The sequence below is a fragment of the Chrysemys picta genome, chromosome 16 (genome assembly GCF_011386835.1).
Source record: "Chrysemys picta bellii isolate R12L10 chromosome 16, ASM1138683v2, whole genome shotgun sequence".
In the NCBI taxonomy this organism is placed as follows: domain Eukaryota; kingdom Metazoa; phylum Chordata; order Testudines; family Emydidae; genus Chrysemys; species Chrysemys picta.
This window is the reverse complement of record NC_088806.1, coordinates 24,706,603-24,727,781: the sequence shown is the minus strand read 5'-3', so window position 1 is coordinate 24,727,781 and position 21,179 is coordinate 24,706,603. Positions and strand designations below refer to the sequence as shown.

General features: G+C 49.5%; 1 protein-coding gene across 38 annotated transcripts in view; it reads right to left on the bottom strand.

The window, feature by feature from the left end:
• Positions 1-21,179, bottom strand: part of LOC101953740 (uncharacterized) — a 57,341-nt gene that overhangs the window by 18,069 nt on the left and 18,093 nt on the right. For 9 of the 38 annotated variants that reach the window (XR_010592978.1, XR_010592976.1, XM_065569008.1 and 6 more), the window contains 4 exons: positions 8,929-8,998; positions 4,113-4,174; positions 2,781-2,991; positions 2,165-2,308 (listed from right to left, as the gene is read on the bottom strand). Coding sequence is in view for 30 of the 38 variants with exons in the window: in XM_065569008.1 (XP_065425080.1) it covers positions 2,165-2,308; positions 2,781-2,991; positions 4,113-4,174; positions 8,929-8,970 (459 nt within the window). In the remaining 8 variants the exon portion in view is untranslated. Of the gene's footprint in view, positions 1-2,164; positions 2,309-2,780; positions 2,992-4,112; positions 4,175-4,555; positions 4,694-8,928; positions 8,999-9,817; positions 11,572-21,179 lie in introns of those variants that run through there. The other 29 variants (XR_010592969.1, XR_010592974.1, XM_065568985.1 and 26 more) reach the window with 11 other exon arrangements.

Below are 21,179 nucleotides of genomic sequence, written 5' to 3'. Positions count from 1 at the left end.
GAAATAGCACCTCAGGGAGGCAGGTTGGGGCCAGCGGAGGAGAGATGTGGGAAGAGGAAGGGACATTAGGTTGATAAGCAGGTCAAGCTGCTGCCTAGCACACAGCTATTGTGAGTCTAGAATGAGGATGCCTGCACTTGCTGTTCTAAGGGCTAATTCGGTAAAGAGACTGCGTCTCTGCAGAAAAACTCCCCCCTGCTCACGCTTTGTCTTAAAGCTGCAATTCCAATTAATATTAATTGTCAAACTAATACAATTCCCTGTAATCTCTTGGAGAGCAATGAGGGGTGTTTGTTCCACTCTACTTGCTGCGCCGAGCAAGCCCATCTCCTCATTGCTTAGAAATGTGGCTCACTTGCATGGCTCAACATTCAGCCCGGGCTCTGTCCTTCAAGCTCTAATTACCTGGAAAGAACCATTCCTATTTTTAAGTGTAATGCAGATGGCCATCTACATGCATTTGCATATGAGAGGGCTGTGTAAGTTTCCTCTTTCTGCCTGTGTAATCTCCCCAAACAAGCTTCCTGTATGCTGTAAGGTGTCTGTATTCAGATACACACTATCCAGGACAATATGCACTAAGGTTCCTGCCATAGGAAACAGTGTAATGTATACCTCACCACCCTGATCAGCGTATCAAATCCTGTTTGTATCTTAGTGCCCAGCCAAAGAGCTTTTCATGTGCTTTCCCACCTCCTTGCTAGCGAGGTGTTTTTTATTTCTAAGGGTGGTGTCTGGGTTCTGTGTAACTGGCAGTAAAGTCACTTTTTGCTGGTTTCTGCCCCCACAGGAAATGAAGGAATCAATAGGAAACCCCACTTGCAGCCCACTATTGCTTTGCCGAGGACGCTTGTATGTCTTATTACTAATCAAGTTTATTCAGAGTAGTGCCTCAGGACCAACTAAGCTCCAAGCCCCATTGTACTAGGCACTGTACAAACACAGTAGTAGATGGTCCCTGTGCCAGACAGCTTCCAATCTAAACAGATGAGACACAGGGCAGGGGAAAAGGGGGATAATGCACAGCCAGTGATTTATGTAACAGTGCAAATGTCATGTTAGTGCCAGTTTTTCAGGGGGCAAGGATGGGGTTAGTTCAGAGGTGATGAGTGAAGAGGAAAGTGTGAAGGCAGAGGAGATGTGGTGCAGAATGGGACAAGGCAGGAGAAAACAGGAGGGTTGAGTTGCCCATGATAAACAAGCAAGTCATTGATCTGTAACATCTTTGCTAGTATAGATATACAGAGCCTGGCTCACGTTCATCCCCATGGAAGCCAGTGTAGTTTTACCAGGGGTGTATTTGGTCCAGGGGGCTTCTCATTGGCATCTAGGAAGAGACTTGCACTGTGCAGCCAGATGGATAAATGGCTCATAATGGTGTTAAAAACTGAACTTTTACTTCCTGTCCTCCCCTTCCCTCTGGGACAAGCCCTATTACCCAACAGTGGACAAGAGTAATGAGGCATTGAGGCTGTAATGGTCAATCTAAAATGTAACATGACATGACAATGCATGATCTCACTTTCATGAGATAACACATGATCATGACTTAACACAAAACAGGGCCACAAGTCAGGAGGCCTCCATTCTATGCCTAGCCCTGCCATTGCCTCTATGTGTGGCCCTAGGGCAAATCACAATTTGTGATTCAGTTTCTCCAATTGACTGTCTCGTCCACTGAAGTTGCAAACTCTTCAGGGTGCTCCCTTGCTATGTGTCTGAACAATGGGTGTCTGTAGCTTAGTTACGCATTTGGGGAAAAATCAGGCCACTTATTTGGGAGCTTAACTTCAGGCCCCCAGGTTTGCAAATGTTGGTGTGTGAGCATGTTCTCTATTACATCTAACAAAACCTATGTTCAAGACTTAGTTATTCCAATAACTTAATGAAGCCAGACTGGGATGATGCCTCTTAATGGTCATGGTCTGGTACTCTTAGTTTCAGATTTATGCATTCTCTTGATTATAAATTTAGTCTGACTGTCCATTTAAAAATCTCTTCCTACTGAACTGTTCTGGATGTACTGTACACTGAACTTGGCTTTTCAATTGTACCAGATGGTGACTGGCTGTCATGACTGATGGCCCATGCAGGTTTTTCACCAGGACACTGGAATTAATTTCTGACATGGAATAACCCATGCTGTCACATGCTTCAACAGTACCTGGCTTTGCTGCAGCTTTATCATCTCGGCATCATAGTCACAGAGGACTGATTGAGCCAAGGCTTTAGCATCCTCCTCGACGACATGTGAAATGACCTCTTGGAGAATAGCCTCATATTCCATCTCTTGGAGAGCCTCCCTGAGCTGAGCCGACAGAAGAAAACATTCTATTTACATCTGAAGCGATTAGACAGCACTTTTGCTTGGTAGGCTATGATAACTATGGGACAAGATATCCAGTCCAGCTGGTTACTGAACAGAAGTCACTGATGGCTGGTCAGTGGCCTCGATGACCCAAGCCATTGGTTCCAAGTCCAGTTAGGAATGGCCAGAAGTCTACGTGGCATGACCTGGCAGGCTCATGCAAGAGGTTAAGGACCAAATGGGCACCTCAGCATTAGAGGTGTTACCCCCCCAAGAGAGTCTTGAGACATTAGTGAGGAAGTTTGCCTTGCCACTGGTAGTTATAGCTGTTCTTTAGATACTTGGAAAGCTTCATGCTCCAGGGCTTTTAGTCCAGCATCCTCCACCAGCTCCAAAATCAAAACCTGTTTGTGCACGTGTGTGTATTTTTTTTATTTTATATATAAAAATAAATGAGATGCATTTTACTCACAAATGCAGACAAGACCATCTGAACCACCTCGGTTACTATTCCATCTATGCTGTCAGAAATGGCAGCCCTGGTTAGGTAGTCATCAACAAAATCCTTCATGGCACTTCTGAAGACCTCAGCCAACAGATCTCTGAGAACTTCTGCAAAGAGCTCATCCAGTAACGAGTTGGGAAGATGCTTCAGAGCAGATGAGGACTCCCTTAAATGACGCCTGGTACAAGAGTGAAAAAACAAAGTTCTATCTTTCTGAACACACTGAGTTGACTGGTCATTGTTCAAAGGGGTGTTTGTATTCTCTCCTGCCTGTGGCAGCAGTTTGAAATGTCTAGGGGACTGAGAGCCAAGGTCTTTGGGTTCTGTTCCTGGCTTATGTGCCCATAATGCCTGAGGAACCCACACCCCTCCCCTTGGGTAGTTCTGTCTCCTTATCCTCAATCTTTGGCCTCTCTGCTGAGACTTGGTAATGAGGGTGTCAGTCAGTGCACACTGCTAAGGGCTCTTGTGAAATGGAGTGTGCCCACTAGATACTGGACTGAGACCTAACAAACTCATCTCATGCCAAAAACCACTGAATAGTCAGATGGTAACTTTCAGTCCCTGCTGAGCTAGATTGGAGCCAGTGACATTCATGAAAGTTAGTATGCCCAGAGCTGCCTTCCTCATTGCTGTGTTTCTACATGCCCTGATCCTGGAAGGAAACAAATGCTGCCTCCAAAAAAAATGAGGGCTGCAGTGCAAATAATTCATGGAGGGATGCTGGGTTTCTGTGCACCATGCAGCACTGCCCATTTGCACATCCTCTTAGCTCCAGCCTTTTGAAACCACAGTGGGGAAGGAAATTTTATGCTCAAGTCTAGCATGTACTGTCTGTTCCACATGGACAAGGAGGAAGTCAGCAAGGAGAGGAAAATGACAAAGTAGGTGATTCAGTAGCACAACTTAATGATAATACCCAGCTCTTATCCATAGTTCTCAAAGTGCTTTACAAAAGGAGGTCAGTATCATTATCCCTATTTACAGGTGGGGAAACTGAGGCATAGAGAAGTGTGACTTGCCCATGGTTCCCAAGCAGGCCAATGGCAGAGACAGGAATAGAACCCAGGGCTCCTGAGTCCTAGACTAGCACCTTGCCCTCTAGAAACAAAAAACCCCAACCAAAAAAAAAAAATCTAGAAACAAGTCAGTTTATTGGCCAAAGAAAACAGCCTTTCCTGCAATCTAGACTGTTCAGATTGCAAACTGTTCTTGAAAGTTACAGGATCAATGATATTTTGGCATGAATACCTACTCATTCATTCTCAAAGCAAACAAGGAATGATTTTCATTACTCACTGGGATTTTTCTCCCTGTGATGATTTCCCATTGCTGGACTTCAGTGGCTGCTGCCTCTGATCCTATCAAATAGAAGAGCCAGATATGTCAGGTGCATTTCTGCATGCACAGAAACCCCCTGCAGGGCCAAAATAGGAAATGTTTAAAGACCCTCTTCTCTTGATGAAAAGCTGTGATCTAATGAACAGAGTTAGTCATTGCAGAGCCCCTTGTTCGCTATAATCTGTCACCAAAACAGCTGTGGAATCCACAATGGACCTGAGAAATCAAAGCCACCTCCTACAGCCAGCCACAAGGTAAAAAATCACAGCCAGACCCACATGACAAACCTATCCTAGAATCTGATGTCTTATGACAGGTTTCTGCATTGCAAAAGCCCCACCCAGAAATTCAACCCTGTTGGCTACAACAAGGAATGAGCAAGAGGCATGGACGTCATGCACCTTGATAAACTCTGTGAAGGTCTCCAGGATCACATCCGGCACGAGCTCCTCCAACAGAAGCTGGGAGATAAAGGAGTCAACCAAGTTCCAGGCAAGCTGTGTGAGGTCTGAGGAATAGTGGCACTGGGCTACATGTTCCTTAGAAGGCAGAGGAAAAAATTGCAGGAGAAAAAGTATTCAGGGTACTGACTAGTTAACTGAATGAAAACCAAGACCCAGATCCACCTCTGCCAATACCTTAGGGTATTAGGGGAGGATATCTCCCTGGATATTCCATGTCTTCCCTGCACTTACATGTGGGGTTCCCCCTAGGAAAGACCATTCCTTTACCCCCACCCTGTCCCTACTAGGCTCTGCAAAGTGTTAGGACCCTGAGCCTTCCCTGCTCCTTGACTATGTAGCCCAATTGAAACCACACTGCATGTACTCCTGAACTAGCCGCTGGCTCAGCAAGCCCCTTCACTGAGGGAGGAGGGCTCAGAAAGAGCAAGGTTTTGTGCAAGAGGCAACAGCTAGGTTCTGTGCTTTTGCCCCCCATTTCCTGTGGAAGGGAAAGGATGTGTCAGCCTGCAGCCCCCTTCCAGCCCCTCCTTGTGTATGGCTCTCACTAATGGAGGGTTCCATGTAGCATTGGGACATTCCCCCTCAAATCAGGCATCAGGTAGCAGGACTGCCCAGGAAAGCCATGGAGCAAGCAGCAAGATGTCCTGGAAAGGGAGCAGGTATCTAGCCACTTCCCTTACTAGAACCTCTCCCTCTCATTTCCCCTCTGCTCATTTCTAACTGTGCAGAGCAGCTTCCGAACTGAATGCCTGGGATCAGTGTGGGAAACTCCTGTACTGAAAGCCAATTACCTGGCAGTGGAAAATGTAAATGGATGTATCCACTAGAGAGAGCTATTTTTCAATCTGCCTAGAGCATCTCATTCCAGACAGCAGCTCAGTCTTCAATATGCTATTTCCATTATAAACCTATTTTCAAGGTAACAGAGGCTTTTTAATTTACTCTAGGCTGAAGCTCAAAATTGCAGGCTTGTCAGCTGATAGAACACAGATCACTTATCACAGCAAAGGATGTGTCAACGTTCCTGGTGTCTGTCAACAAATCCTGACATGTAAATTAGGATTTCTCCTCAACACCATGCTTAAAAACATGTCACTTTCAAATGACATCCATGCCAGTGTCTCCATTGCTGACTAATGCAGGTCTTGGCTGGCACTAGTATTTGGTAGCTCCCACAAAGGTTGCCACAAACTTTATAACCCTGGATAGAGAAGGGGCAGGAAGCTCTAATGTCACAACAAGTCCACAATCTGATAACTTCCAGGTTGTCTTTATGCCAGGCATCATGGCCATGCAGATAATATTAGGGCAAGAACTCTGATCTCTTCCAAAATGCATAGTCCCCAGTCACTGAGCTAAGGAAACTGTTAGCTATTGGCAGTACAGGGCATACAACAGCTGAACAGTTCTGAGTGCATGAAGTAGAAGGTAGTGTACATGCCCATGCCAGCTCATAATCATGTTATGGGGTTGATGGAGAGATTGGGTGAGGTTGTCTGACCTATGCAGGAATCAAGCTAGATGAGTGATTGCTGAGCTTCAAATCTATCATGTAACAGCAGATCCTCATGCTAGTTAAGTAGCTGTCAAATGAGATAAAAGGTACAGTGACATTACTGGGGGTTACTATACCAGCCACGTGACTCAAAATGTAAGTCTGTATTTAATGTGGTGGGGATAGACTGTTTTGGTTTGATTTTCAAAAATGCTGTGCTCCCTCTAATACTTTTCTGATCCAGTTTTAATACCACCTAGCTGCTACGTAGCACTTTTTGTGCTTAGATCTCAAAGTGCTTTATGAAGCAGTAAGTATCATCCCCATTTTACTGATGGGCAAGTCACCTGCCTGCTCTGTGTTTCCCTAAGGTCACCCAGCAGGCCTGAGGCAGAGCTGGGACTAGAAGAGAAACACTATAATGGACCCTTATCTCAGACAGCCTGGCCCTTTTGCCAGTTTTAGGGATCAGAGGAGAAGGATTCATTACAAGGTTGTGTTTAGGCTGCACACAACAAAAACTCAGTAAAAAAAATTGGCATGAAAGAATGTTTAGAACACTTCTAATTTTCAGAAGAAATGTTTCCATTCAGCCTTGTCAGTTTCACCTTCTGGTTTTGTTGAGCTAACCAGTTTTAATGGTGCAAATGGAGGGATGTGCAAAGAGCCAGCCTCAAATCAGGGAGAGTAATCGAGAGGTTTTATAGTAAAGTGTGGGCCAGGGTGTGTACATTCTGGAATTACATATACAGTTAACTTGGCACAAAGCTTTTCACCTCCATGTGTTTATGTTCTGGCTCTTGGAAACAGACTCATTAACAGTTATTAGCAAACAATGGGCTCATCTAACAAGGAGCTAAACCACTTGTTTAGCTACACTTGGGCAAACTCCTACTGTAGACATGCTGCACCAGTGCAAGGCATGACTTGTGCTAGTACAAGTATGTCACACCTTCGGAATCTGATAAGAGTTTGGGCTGAAGCTGGTGCTGAAAGCAGGAAAAATACTTACCTTGCCTTCCAAGCCAGGTACTGAAGGGGATTATTAAATTTAGGACCTGTTTTTTAAAGGTCTTTAGACACTGAGGGAGATTTTCCAAAATGGCTACGCACCTAACTTACTAAAAATCAATGGGAGTTGTATGCTTTTGAAAGCCTCACTAGGTTGCTTATCTTCATCTGTAGGCACCTAAATACAGTAACTCCCCACTTAAAGTTGTCCCCTTTAACATTGTTCATTGCTGATCAATTAGGGAATGTGCTCGTTTAAAGTTGTGCAATGCTCCCTTCTAATGTTGTTTGGCAGCTGCCTGCTTTGTCCACTGCTTGCAGGAAGAGCAGCCTGTTGCAGCTAGCTGGTGGGACTTGGAACCAGGGTGGACCAGCAGCCCCCCTATTAGCTCCCCCTATCAGTTCCCCACTCCCCTAAGTTCCCTGTGCAGCAGCTGCCCAGCAGGCTAGCAATTGCAGCTGTCCCTCCCACCACTGCCATGTGCTGCTCCTGCCCTCTGCCTTGGAGCTGCTCCCTGAGACTCCTGCTTGCTGTGCAGGGGGGAGGGAAGCAAGAGGGGGCTAATGTCAGGGTGTCCCCCTCTCCCCTGCACCCCACTTAACCCATCTTCCATAGAGCAGAGGGGATTCAACAGGCTCAGTACAGGAAGCTTGCTGTCAGGAGCAGCTGTGGTCTCAACAAGCTGATCTAATTAACAAGGCAGTGTACTTAAAGGGGAAATGCGCCTCTCACACACAGTGAGAGTGTCTGCGATGCTCTCCCCTCCCTCCATTCCTGCTGCCTTGTAGACTGAGTTAACCCTTGAGGGCTCAGCCAATTGCTAGTTCATCATTTAGCAGTAAAGCATTCCCTGGGAAATATCCCACCCTCTGACTCCTCCACCTCAACCAAGCTTCACAATAATCATCACTGTGTACCAGTATTAAACTGTTTGTTTAAAAAACTTATACTGTGTGTATACAATATAATCTAGTCTTGTCTGGTGACAGATTCCCTGGAAACTAACCCCCTCGTTTACATTCATTCTTATGGGGAAATTGGATTCACTTATTTTGCTTAAAGCTCCATTTTTCAGGATCATAACTACAACATTAAGTGAGGAGTTACTGTACCTTTCAACATCTGGCTAGTAGTGCCTGTCTGTTTTTAGTCAATTTCACCTGGGCTAGGTTACTTTTGATTTATGCCACCTCCCACTCCACTCTTTCAGCAGGTGAGTGGAGGGTCTTTGATGGAGGATACTGGGGAGGCAGTCAGTGATTGATAGGCAGGAGAGTGCTTTATTGTTTTGACAGAGCAGGAAGAGTAGGTGCTCTTTTTCTGTCTCTACTGTGGGGCACCAGGGAGGAGACAAAACAAAGAATATCGGCCCTATTGTGTTCAACTTCCTTTCCTTAGAAGGGAAGATTGTTCAAAGCTCATGGCCAATTTAAGATGTGGGTGCATGATCTAGCAGGCCAGTTCTGTAGCTGTTTATGCTACTTTAGCTCCTGTCTATGCCCCACCTTAAAGACAGAGGCCTGACTGAAGAGATTCTCAGAGGGACTCTGAATAAGGAAGTGAGACAGACCGCCTTCTGTCTCAAGGCATATGCTCCTAATCACAATTCCCCAGTAAAGAGTACTACAGCTGGAGCATCACTTCTACCAACAAAACAACAATTACCGACTGGTGGCCAGAGCTATGAAGGAACCTGCCCCCATAGGGAGCGATTGGGATCATAAGCTGCTTGGTCTGAAAGATGGAACACGAAGTAGGATGGTACAACAAAGTTAATCACAGTTCTTAGCCAGTTCCCCTTACCTCATAGGGGCAGCTTGGGCCATGGGTGTCTTCACACTGCATGGTACTGCTTCCCCAAATTTCTTCTAACCTGTTGAGTATTTCAAAAAAATGTTTTATATTATATTATCCACTGTATTCTTCCCTCTACAAAGGATGCTGGTGTTTGGGGTGGGGCACTGGAGGAAGGAAATAGAGTAAAAACCTTTCCTCCTTACTGTCTAACCTAGTCTGGTTCCCCACCCCCTCCAAATAAGGTTACAAGACCCTGCAGAAGACTGGAGCACCTTCAATACCCCAGTGGGAGAGAGCCTACTCATCTGAACCTCATGCAGCTACAATTGACTGTACAAGGGATGGTTTTCTTTATTCAACTAAATTCCCTGGGAGGAAGTGACAATCCAGGCTCATACTGCAGATCAGGGCAGGGATGGATTTTCAAAGGCATAAAGCAGAGTAGGATGCCTACCTGCCCTTTGTGCCTTCGGAAAACAGGTGGCTGTTATGGGCTGCTCTAGGAGCACTAACTTTTTTTGTAATTTTAAATCATTTATCTTTGGGTCTGTGTGGCAGTGCCAGCACACTGCATCTCCTAGCAGGGTGGATAGTTGGGGTGCTGATACCATACAGTTACAGGTCTACCAGACTGTCTTGGGCATCACCATGATGAGGTCCAATGGTCAGAGTCCCTACCACAGCCCTCAGGTGCAGGGCAATATGGACTAGCAGCTAGATCCAGGGGCCAACACCAGATCAGGTAGCAGCCAGGGTAGGGGGACCCAGGCCCACCTGACTCCACTGGGTCCCAACCCAGTGCCCTAACAATGGCACAGTAGTCCACCACTAGGTCAGTAGATAATCCAACCTCAACATGCTAACATTAGATGGGTGGGAGACACCACTCACTCACCCTCCCTGGGTCACTTCCTACCAGGCTCCTGAAGCTGCAGTCCACAGGGGTCTCTAGGCTCCTCAGCACAACCCTAGAACTTGAATAGCAATAGGTCTCTGGTCTAGATCTCAGGCACTCCAGGTGCTACACTATAACCTCAACCAGATATCCTTCCTCCTTTGCAGTCAGACCAGAGTGAGCTGAGCTGCTCTCCTTTTATACTAGCACAGCATTTGGAGCATGCCCAGCACGGTCTGAGGGGCGGGGCTTCCTCTGCCTATAGTGGGGGATTAACCCTTTCCTGCCTAGTGCAGGGTATGCACACCCCGTCACAGCCGGTAACCTGCAAAGATCAAAATTCAGCCAACAATCAGAGGCCTGGATTCAGTGAGATGGGACAGCAATACTTCAATTTCCTAATCCAGACAGTACAAATAGCTGTTGAAATCAGAGCGATTATTAAAGATATGATCCCTCCATTACAGCAGCTGGTGCTTTAAATGCACCTAGCTTTAGGTAACTATTAGTATGGATACAGATGGGAAGACTTTCAGGGGCCTATGGTGCAATTCTCTAAACAAAAGCTCTGAGGAGGGCTGAAGTGCTTGGTACTAATGGATAACTGAGTATTGAGGAAAATGGGTGGATGGTGTATTTTATGAGAATTGAACAGATATGAGCTAACTGGAGGGTTTGGATGGTGGTCCATAAAGGGAGACTGGTGGGGTGATACCCTCTTTTTGACTGATGTGTAAAGGCAGTCTGATAGGTTTTTCGAAATTTCTGTTTGTATGGTGTTTTCTAATCTGCTATACAGCTCTCCTGTCCTGTAAGAATCTCTACATTGAGCAGAGGGCTCAACTAACCCAGCCCAAGTGAAATTGACTGGAAACAGACAGGCACTATATGATAATGGCATCATAAGCACCAAAGAAGTGAAATCCAAGGAACAGAGAAATGAAGGGATTTTTGTAATAGGTAGTGAACAGAAATGCTGCTTGAACAGTTGGGAGAAAAGGTCTCTAAATAGTCCCCCAGGCTGCAGTTTGCTGCTCCTCCCAGGAGACTGCCATCAAAACCAGACTTTATTTTTAAGTTAAAACTCTGTAAAAAGGGGTTTTCTGAGGGCACGAGGGGAACTTTCAGGCATGATTTACCTAACATTTTGCCACTGTCCTTGCTGACGGGTCTCAGAAAGCCCAGCTCGGCATCTGAGTTACACTGCGTTACTAGTAACCTGTAAAGATATGCCAGCTCCAACCTTGTCCAACTGCTGCCCCCATTGTGGCTGGGCACTGAAGATAGGTTCTAAAAACCCCTGCCCATTAGTCTAAGGTAACACATCAGCTAGAAAAAATTAATTGCTAAGCACATGTTAAGCACCTATCTGGTGGTCATCACTAGGGTGTTTGCAGATGCAGGAAGTGGGGCAGTTATTCTGTATCATGTAATGTTCAAATGTTAGCAGGCATCCAATCTGGAAAAATCATAAAATCACTAAAAGGGCCATAACTCGAAGAAACAGTCTAATTTTCACCCAAATCAGCCGAAATTTTTGAAATACAATTGACGATGCAACTATGTAATCAAAATAGTCCTGTTTTGGAAAGTGTGGGAACTATTTAGCCCCAGGGGATATGTTTTGTGCATTTTCCTGTCCTTGTTTGTCTTCGGTTAAAGCAGAAGTCTGTAGTCGCACGACAGTATGAGTTTGTTTGTACCATGTAATACATCAACATATCTGTCATTATTTGCAGAATGGACTGAATGGAGGAGTTTTTCTGTCTGCTATTTTATATTTTATGAATATTGGCTACTGTGCAATGATTCCTGCACCGGCAACTGATGTTAATACAACGTACACCAGGATGAAATATTTTCAGGATATGTTCCACTCTCTGAGCCAAGACTGGACTTATGTCGTGCATGACGAAGCAATCTACTGCAAAGCACAGTTGATTAAATGGAGGAATCAAACCGAATTTGACAGTGACCCCTTTGAGATGGGAGGCGTGCATCATACAGTGAATTTCCTGGGTGACATTGGCAGTGTGATACAGGAAAGTGGATTTGAAGACCTCCTTGTGGAAGCCAACATCTACGGTGCTTCATCATCTGCCATGCTGTAAGAGGAAAAGCACATAACCCTGGCATTAGAATCCACAACCCTATGAATGAAGCAATGAATTGCTTGAAATGGGTGGCACTTGGCAGTTCCATGAACAGTCGTTCTCCCAGAAAATGAGAAGAGACGCATCTTGGAGAAACCTTGACCTTGCACTGAAGCATTTGAAGAGGTGGGCAAGGCACACAGAGAAAAGAGTGTGGAAGCACAGAATGCTCTGGCAGACTTCATGAACAGAACCCAATCACTCCCCCAGTGCATGGACACTTAGGTTACCGAAGGGAAACACTGCTGAGATAAATTTCTGCTCTGGGAAAACTAGGTAATGGATGTTGCCCAACTACTGCGGGATAACACTGCAGCACACAGAGATGATAACAAGTTCATGTAGTCTGAGACACTGGAAGAGAGGATTGCACTTGATTTGCTGTGTGGTCATGTGAATTATGCTAGATGGGGCTATGTAAAATGTAGCAGAAGCCAGACTTCTGGAGAAGGAGAAGCCAGATATATATAATGACCTACTTGATAGGGTGCAGTATGCCAGACTGCCAGACCCTTTAGTGCTGTATGGCATGACATGGCCATGGAGCAATCTCTCAACAAGAACTATGGGAAGCATCAGCATCTTTGCACAGTGTGGTTGACGCCATGTTGGTCCCAGGATATAACAGGTGGATGAGGTAATATCTTTTATTGAATCAACGTCTCTTGGTGAAAGAGAGACGCTTTTGAGCTACCCCGCTCTCTGGGTCTTAGTGATGTCTCTGTGGTACGAACTGAGCATGCCCACTCTCAGCAACCCGTCTCCTCTGGTCTCAGGGCTATAGGATGGTGGCATGCCTGTACTCAGCTCCCTTACAATCAAAGTGCTCTTTGCCTGTAATATGGACCAAATACACCCTTTCTCAGCTCCTCTCTGTCTCAGCATTGTGGACCAGACCCACAAAGGGGTATAGATGTAGTAACCTCACAATTGCCATGGCTTCTAGATGCCTAGAAAATTATTGAAACAACAATGGGATTCCCAGTGCCTCAGTTAGGTGCTTGGGCTCTGCCTTGGAAGAAGGGCCAGAGACAGGTACCAAAGAATGGGATAAACAAAAACAATAAGGACAGGCACAAAACTGCCTAAGTTAGCCACTGGGAGATGCTGAGAAAAGGGGTGGTGCTAAGCCCTGACCCTTTTAGGAAGTTTGGGACCTAGATCTACTTGCAATCTGCAGCCAGGAATCCCTCCTGGAGTAAGCTGACTTAGGTGCATGAACCATTTTGTGTGAGATTGCTATATACCTGCCTAAGACCCCAAAAACAGATGTGAGCAGGAGGAGGCGGCACGGGACTTCTGTGTAGCTTTTAGTGCAATGCTGAGGGTCCTTATCTGTGCCGTGGGGGACCCTGCTGCAAATCCCCCCTGTGCCTGTGCTAAGAAGAGATGTGGACAGGGGGGAAATGCAGGCCTGGTGAGTGTTCCCTGCTTTTGCGGATACTGCCCGGGAGTGGAGGGGGGCGGCTACCCTCTTGCTTGTGGAAGCTGGTCCACTTTAATTAAAGGGTTGCTCGAGCCAAAGCTGCCAGGCTTCCCTCTGTAGGTTGATGGTTAGAGTGCGTGCTTGGGGTGGAGGGAGGTGTGAGTTCAAATCTCTCCTGGTGCGTGTGCGCTTGTCTTTCCCAGGTAGCCTTGGGGGGGGTGCCTACCTTCTTGCTTGTCCAAGCTGTTTCACTTTAATTAAATGGTATTTGGGCCTCGCTCTGCCCCAGTACCCTCTGTAGGCTGATGGTCACGCTGTTTGCCTGGGGTGCCAGAAACGTGGGTTTGAATCTCTCCTGGGGTACGTCCCCTGACCTTTCCCTAATGGTGAGGGGGTGGCCTGCCTCCTTCTTGCCTCTTGAAGCTGTTTCACTTTAGTTAAATGTGCTCTGGGCCGGCCTCACGGCAACCCTCACTCTCTTGTCCAGTGGTTAGGATACTCGCCTGGGTTGTGGGAGATCCTGGTTCAAATCCCCCAGCTGCTTGTTCGGCAGGGATTTGCACAGGGATTTCCTGCCTCCTCGGCGACCGTCCTTTAGGGTGGGCCATCCTTGTCCGAACCCCCTCTCTTTCTCAAGAGGCCATTGTCTTCTTGGGCCGGAGAGGGGATTCGGACAGGGATCGCTCACCAGTGACTCTCCCCAGGAGGTGGCGGCCCCCAGTTCACACCCCTCAAAAGAGCAGGGGAGTGCCCTGGGGTCTGCCACAACCTGGGCGTGTATCCTGATCATGGTGGACAAGAGAGAGAGGGGGTTTTACTGCTCAGCAGCAAAGCCTCTTTAATTAAAAGAGCAAGAGGCCCTGTGACAGGCCTCTTGCTGAGCTAGGAGGGGGTCTCCTCTCACACCCCACAGGCCCTCCTGTCCCACAGAGCGGGGAGTTGAACCAGGGTCACTCGCAATCCAAGCGAGCACCCTAACCCCCGTACCGTAGAGGGACATGAGAGCTTACCTTGCTCCGGTTAATATATAGTTAAAGTGGAACGCTTGAGCGGTAAGAGATTGAGGCACCCATCCCGTCTCAGGGAAGGGATTTGAACCAGCACCTCTCTGCCGCTTGGGTAAGTAGCCAGACCACAGGACTACAGCGGGAATCACACACAGCACTGGTTACTGAATGTGTCCTACCTTCAACAGAAAGCACTGAGGGAGACCCCACGGCCCACTACCCAGGCACTTAAGCCATTCGCTTGAGAGGTAGGCCATCAACCTTCAAATCCCTTCTCAGGGAGCATAAAGGGGATTCGAACCCACCCCTGTCCCTTTCTAGGAGGGAGCATCCAAACCACTGGACCACAGATGGACTCACAGGGGTGGTGTGGCCCAGTGACTGTTTAATTACCTAATGACATTGGCCCACCTTCAATAGGAAACACTAAGGGAGCCAGCACATTGGAATACCTCCTAGCCCAGCACTTAGAGCATTCACTTGCCAGGTAAGAGATCAAGGTTCAAATCCCGTCTCAGACAGCATAAAGAGGATTTGAACCCCAGCTTCCCCCAGGCTGGGCACACACCCCAACCACTAGACCACAGCGGGCTGCTTGTTTCCCCTCTGGCCCACAGAAAATGTAATGAAAGTGCAGCAGCTTCACCAGAAAAGAGCAAGGGAGCCCCAGGGGCAGAATACTGCCTAGCCCAGCACTTAGGCCATTCACTTGCCAGGTAAGAGATCAAGGTTCAAATCCCGTCTCAGCCAGCATAAAGGGGATGCGAACCCCAACCTCCCACAGGCTGGGTACGCACCTCAACCACTAGACCACACAGGGCTGCTTGCTAAGTTTGCGACCCAATGAATATGTAACGAAAGTGGAACAACTGCAGCAGAAAAATTGGATGTGGCCATTGCCAGGCCCCAATGAGAACCCCTCTCAGTCCAGCAGCTGCATGTTCATTCACCTTGGCGGCAGGAGATGGCTCTTCAAGTCCCTTCTCAGCAAGCTGAGGAAGGAGTTGAACCTGCATCATCCACATGCTGGGTAAGTACCCAAGCCACTGGACTAGAGAGGGATTCGTGGAGCAGGCCTGGCCAGTTACTACTGAATGAACATGGCACAGCCTCGACAAGCTACAACGAGCAAGCCTCCTCAGGCTGGCCTTTACTTCAGTATCGGGGCTCACGCTTGAGAGAATGCAGAGCCCTCCTCAACTCCCTGCTCATCAGGCGGGGAGAAGGAAATTGACCCAGCGTCTTCCCCTCCCCACCTCTGCTTGCCGGCCACGGCCAGGAACCCCTCAGGTGACTTAGGTGCCTAACCCACTTCGTGTGAGATGGTTAGGGACCTGCCGAACGCCCCGCAAAACAGCCCAGGGAGAAGGAGGCAGAGGCCTCGCGTGTAACTGTTAACCTCGTGGTTAGGGGCCTCGCCTGTGATGTGGGTCGGGGGCTGCTTCAGGTTCAGCTGGGAAAGGAGACAGTTACGGTTGGCTCTGATAGAGATCTAGACAATCATGACTTGGCTGTAGAACGTGACTCAGGACGTGTTATTTACCCCTTCACGCAACGCAAGAACCAGGGGTCACCCGCTGGCATTAGTAGGCTGCAGGTTTAACCCAAACCAAAGGCAGTACTTCGCCCCGCAAGGCACAGTCAGCCCGTGGAACCCGTCGCCAATTGACGTGGGGCGGGCCAAAACTGTAAGTGGGTTCGAAAAAAGCATGAGAAAGTGCGTGGTGAACGAGTCCATCAGTAGCCGTTAGCCAAGACCGTCAGAGACGCAGCCCCGCGCTCGGGGCGTCCTTAGCCCGCTGACTGCCGGCTGCTGGGCGGGGCCGACGGGACGGATCGCTTGATAATTGGCCTCTTCTGTGCGTTGCCTTTGAAGCAGCCGGCGTTGGCCGCTGTGGGAAGACAGGACAGTGGGCTAGCTGGGCCATTGGTCTGATGCAATCTGCCCGTTCCCATTCTTAACTCTCCCCTCCGCCTGATGAGCGCAAGGGATTTGCAAAGGGCTCACCTACCACCCGGCTGAGTGCCCTAATCATTGGGTCCTGGGCTACAGTGATGGGAGCGCCCTCAGTTGAAGCTGTTACACTTTAATTAAAGGCCCCTGGCCCCAGTTAACGCTGTGGCTCCCTCTCTGATCCCGTGGTTAGGCTTCACAGAAGGACTGTGAGGATGGCGCGTTCAAATCCCCTTTCTCCCAGGTGGGCGTGGGCGGGGGCGGGGGCGGGGCCGGGTTGAAGCGGGCTCTCCTGCAGCCTGTCTATGTTCTGTGGTTCCGCGGCTCTAGCGCTGGGGGTCTCGTGATCTCTTCCTCTTGCTCGTGAAGCTGTTCAACTTTAATGAACTATTATTTGGGTCAAAAAGCCCAACACCTTCTTGTGTAGCCCAGTGGGTAGGCTACGGGGCTGGCTTGTGGCCGCTGTGGGTTTGAATCCCCTCTTTGCCCGTTGCAAGGGCCTCAGCAGCAGTTCTGGGGTAGACAGGCCCCTTGCTTTTTGCCCGTAGAAGGTGTTCCACGTTAATTAACTATTGTTTGGGCAAAGCCACAGCCGTCCTTCCTTCCCTGGTCCAGTGGTTGGGCCGTGTGTGTGGGATGCGTGTGCTGTGGGTTCAATTCCCCCTGCTAATGCTAAAAAGGCCTTGAGGTGAGGCCCTAATGCAGGCCTGGTGAGTGTTCCATGCTTTTTCAGGTACTGCCCTCGGAGGGGGGGGGCGCGGCTACCCTCTTGCTTGTGTAAGCTGGTCCACTTTAATTAAAGGGTTGCTCGAGCCAAAGCTGCCAGGCTTCCCTCTGTAGGTTGATGGTTAGAGTGCTTGCTTGGGGTGGAGGGAGGTGTGAGTTCAAATCTCTCCTGGTGCGTGTGCGCTCGTCTTTCCCGGGTAGTCTCCGGGTTGCCTATCTTCTTGCTTGTCCAAGCTGTTTCACTTTAATTAAATGGTATTTGGGCCTCGCTCTGCCCCAGTACCCTCTGTAGGCTGATGGTCACGCTGTTTGCCTGGGGTGCCAGAAACGTGGGTTTGAATCTCTCCTGGGGTACGTCCCCTGACCTTTCCCTAATGGTGAGGGGGTGGCCTGCCTCCTTCTTGCCTCTTGAAGCTGTTTCACTTTAGTTAAATGTGCTCTGGGCCGGCCTCACGGCAACCCTCACTCTCTTGTCCAGTGGTTAGGATACTCGCCTGGGTTGTGGGAGATCCTGGTTCAAATCCCCCAGCTGCTTGTTCGGCAGGGATTTGCACAGGGATTTCCTGCCTCCTCGGCGACCGTCCTTTAGGGTGGGCCATCCTTGTCCGAACCCCCTCTCTTTCTCAAGAGGCCATTGTCTTCTTGGGCCGGAGAGGGGATTCGGACAGGGATCGCTCACCAGTGACTCTCCCCAGGAGGTGGCGGCCCCCAGTTCACACCCCTCAAAAGAGCAGGGGAGTGCCCTGGGGTCTGCCACAACCTGGGCGTGTATCCTGATCATGGTGGACAAGAGAGAGAGGGGGTTTTACTGCTCAGCAGCAAAGCCTCTTTAATTAAAAGAGCAAGAGGCCCTGTGACAGGCCTCTTGCTGAGCTAGGAGGGGGTCTCCTCTCACACCCCACAGGCCCTCCTGTCCCACAGAGCGGGGAGTTGAACCAGGGTCACTCGCAATCCAAGCGAGCACCCTAACCCCCGTACCGTAGAGGGACATGAGAGCTTACCTTGCTCCGGTTAATATATAGTTAAAGTGGAACGCTTGAGCGGTAAGAGATTGAGGCACCCATCCCGTCTCAGGGAAGGGATTTGAACCAGCACCTCTCTGCCGTTTGGGTAAGTAGCCAGACCACAGGACTACAGCGGGAATCACGCACAGCGTCTGCCCAAATTCTCATGTAATGGTTACTGAATGTGTCCTACCTTCAACAGAAAGCACTGAGGGAGACCCCACGGCCCACTACCCAGGCACTTAAGCCATTCGCTTGAGAGGTAGGCCATCAACCTTCAAATCCCTTCTCAGGGAGCATAAAGGGGATTTGAACCCACCCCTGTCCCTTTCTAGGAGGGAGCATCCAAACCACTGGACCACAGATGGACTCACGGGGGTGGTGTGGCCCAGTGACTGTTTAATTACCTAATGACATTGGCCCACCTTCAATAGGAAACACTAAGGGAGCCAGCACATTGGAATACCTCCTAGCCCAGCACTTAGAGCATTCACTTGCCAGGTAAGAGATCAAGGTTCAAATCCCGTCTCAGACAGCATAAAGAGGATTTGAACCCCAGCTTCCCCCAGGCTGGGCACACACCCCAACCACTAGACCACAGCGGGCTGCTTGTTTCCCCTCTGGCCCACAGAAAATGTAATGAAAGTGCAGCAGCTTCACCAGAAAAGAGCAAGGGAGCCCCAGGGGCAGAATACTGCCTAGCCCAGCACTTAGGCCATTCACTTGCCAGGTAAGAGATCAAGGTTCAAATCCCGTCTCAGCCAGCATAAAGGGGATGCGAACCCCAACCTCCCACAGGCTGGGTACGCACCTCAACCACTAGACCACACAGGGCTGCTTGCTAAGTTTGCGACCCAATGAATATGTAACGAAAGTGGAACAACTGCAGCAGAAAAATTGGATGTGGCCATTGCCAGGCCCCAATGAGAACCCCTCTCAGTCCAGCAGCTGCATGTTCATTCACCTTGGCGGCAGGAGATGGCTCTTCAAGTCCCTTCTCAGCAAGCTGAGGAAGGAGTTGAACCTGCATCATCCACATGCTGGGTAAGTACCCAAGCCACTGGACTAGAGAGGGATTCGTGGAGCAGGCCTGGCCAGTTACTACTGAATGAACATGGCACAGCCTCGACAAGCTACAACGAGCAAGCCTCCTCAGGCTGGCCTTTACTTCAGTATCGGGGCTCACGCTTGAGAGAATGCAGAGCCCTCCTCAACTCCCTGCTCATCAGGCGGGGAGAAGGAAATTGACCCAGCGTCTTCCCCTCCCCACCTCTGCTTGCCGGCCACGGCCAGGAACCCCTCAGGTGACTTAGGTGCCTAACCCACTTCGTGTGAGATGGTTAGGGACCTGCCGAACGCCCCGCAAAACAGCCCAGGGAGAAGGAGGCAGAGGCCTCGCGTGTAACTGTTAACCTCGTGGTTAGGGGCCTCGCCTGTGATGTGGGTCGGGGGCTGCTTCAGGTTCAGCTGGGAAAGGAGACAGTTACGGTTGGCTCTGATAGAGATCTAGACAATCATGACTTGGCTGTAGAACGTGACTCAGGACGTGTTATTTACCCCTTCACGCAACGCAAGAACCAGGGGTCACCCGCTGGCATTAGTAGGCTGCAGGTTTAACCCAAACCAAAGGCAGTACTTCGCCCCGCAAGACACAGTCAGCCCGTGGAACCCGTCGCCAAGTGACGTGGGGCGGACCAAAACTGTAAGTGGGTTCGAAAAAAGCATGAGAAAGTGCGTGGTGAACGAGTCCATCAGTAGCCGTTAGCCAAGACCGTCAGAGACGCAGCCCCGCGCTCGGGGCGTCCTTAGCCCGCTGACTGCCGGCTGCTGGGCGGGGCCGACGGGACGGATCGCTTGATAATTGGCCTCTTCTGTGCGTTGCCTTTGAAGCAGCCGGCGTTGGCCGCTGTGGGAAGACAGGACAGTGGGCTAGCTGGGCCATTGGTCTGATGCAATCTGCCCGTTCCCATTCTTAACTCTCCCCTCCGCCTGATGAGCGCAAGGGATTTGCAAAGGGCTCACCTACCACCCGGCTGAGTGCCCTAATCATTGGGTCCTGGGCTACAGTGATGGGAGCGCCCTCAGTTGAAGCTGTTACACTTTAATTAAAGGCCCCTGGCCCCAGTTAACGCTGTGGCTCCCTCTCTGATCCCGTGGTTAGGCTTCACAGAAGGACTGTGAGGATGGCGCGTTCAAATCCCCTTTCTCCCAGGTGGGCGTGGGCGGGGGCGGGGGCGGGGCCGGGTTGAAGCGGGCTCTCCTGCAGCCTGTCTATGTTCTGTGGTTCCGCGGCTCTAGCGCTGGGGGTCTCGTGATCTCTTCCTCTTGCTCGTGAAGCTGTTCAACTTTAATGAACTATTATTTGGGTCAAAAAGCCCAACACCTTCTTGTGTAGCCCAGTGGGTAGGCTACGGGGCTGGCTTGTGGCCGCTGTGGGTTTGAATCCCCTCTTTGCCCGTTGCAAGGGCCTCAGCAGCAGTTCTGGGGTAGACAGGCCCCTTGCTTTTTGCCCGTAGAAGGTGTTCCACGTTAATTAACTATTGTTTGGGCAAAGCCACAGCCGTCCTTCCTTCCCTGGTCCAGTGGTTGGGCCGTGTGTGTGGGATGCGTGTGCTGTGGGTTCAATTCCCCCTGCTAATGCTAAAAAGGCCTTGAGGTGAGGCCCTAATGCAGGCCTGGTGAGTGTTCCATGCTTTTTCAGGTACTGCCCTCGGAGGGGGGGGGCGCGGCTACCCTCTTGCTTGTGTAAGCTGGTCCACTTTAATTAAAGGGTTGCTCGAGCCAAAGCTGCCAGGCTTCCCTCTGTAGGTTGATGGTTAGAGTGCTTGCTTGGGGTGGAGGGAGGTGTGAGTTCAAATCTCTCCTGGTGCGTGTGCGCTCGTCTTTCCCGGGTAGTCTCCGGGTTGCCTATCTTCTTGCTTGTCCAAGCTGTTTCACTTTAATTAAATGGTATTTGGGCCTCGCTCTGCCCCAGTACCCTCTGTAGGCTGATGGTCACGCTGTTTGCCTGGGGTGCCAGAAACGTGGGTTTGAATCTCTCCTGGGGTACGTCCCCTGACCTTTCCCTAATGGTGAGGGGGTGGCCTGCCTCC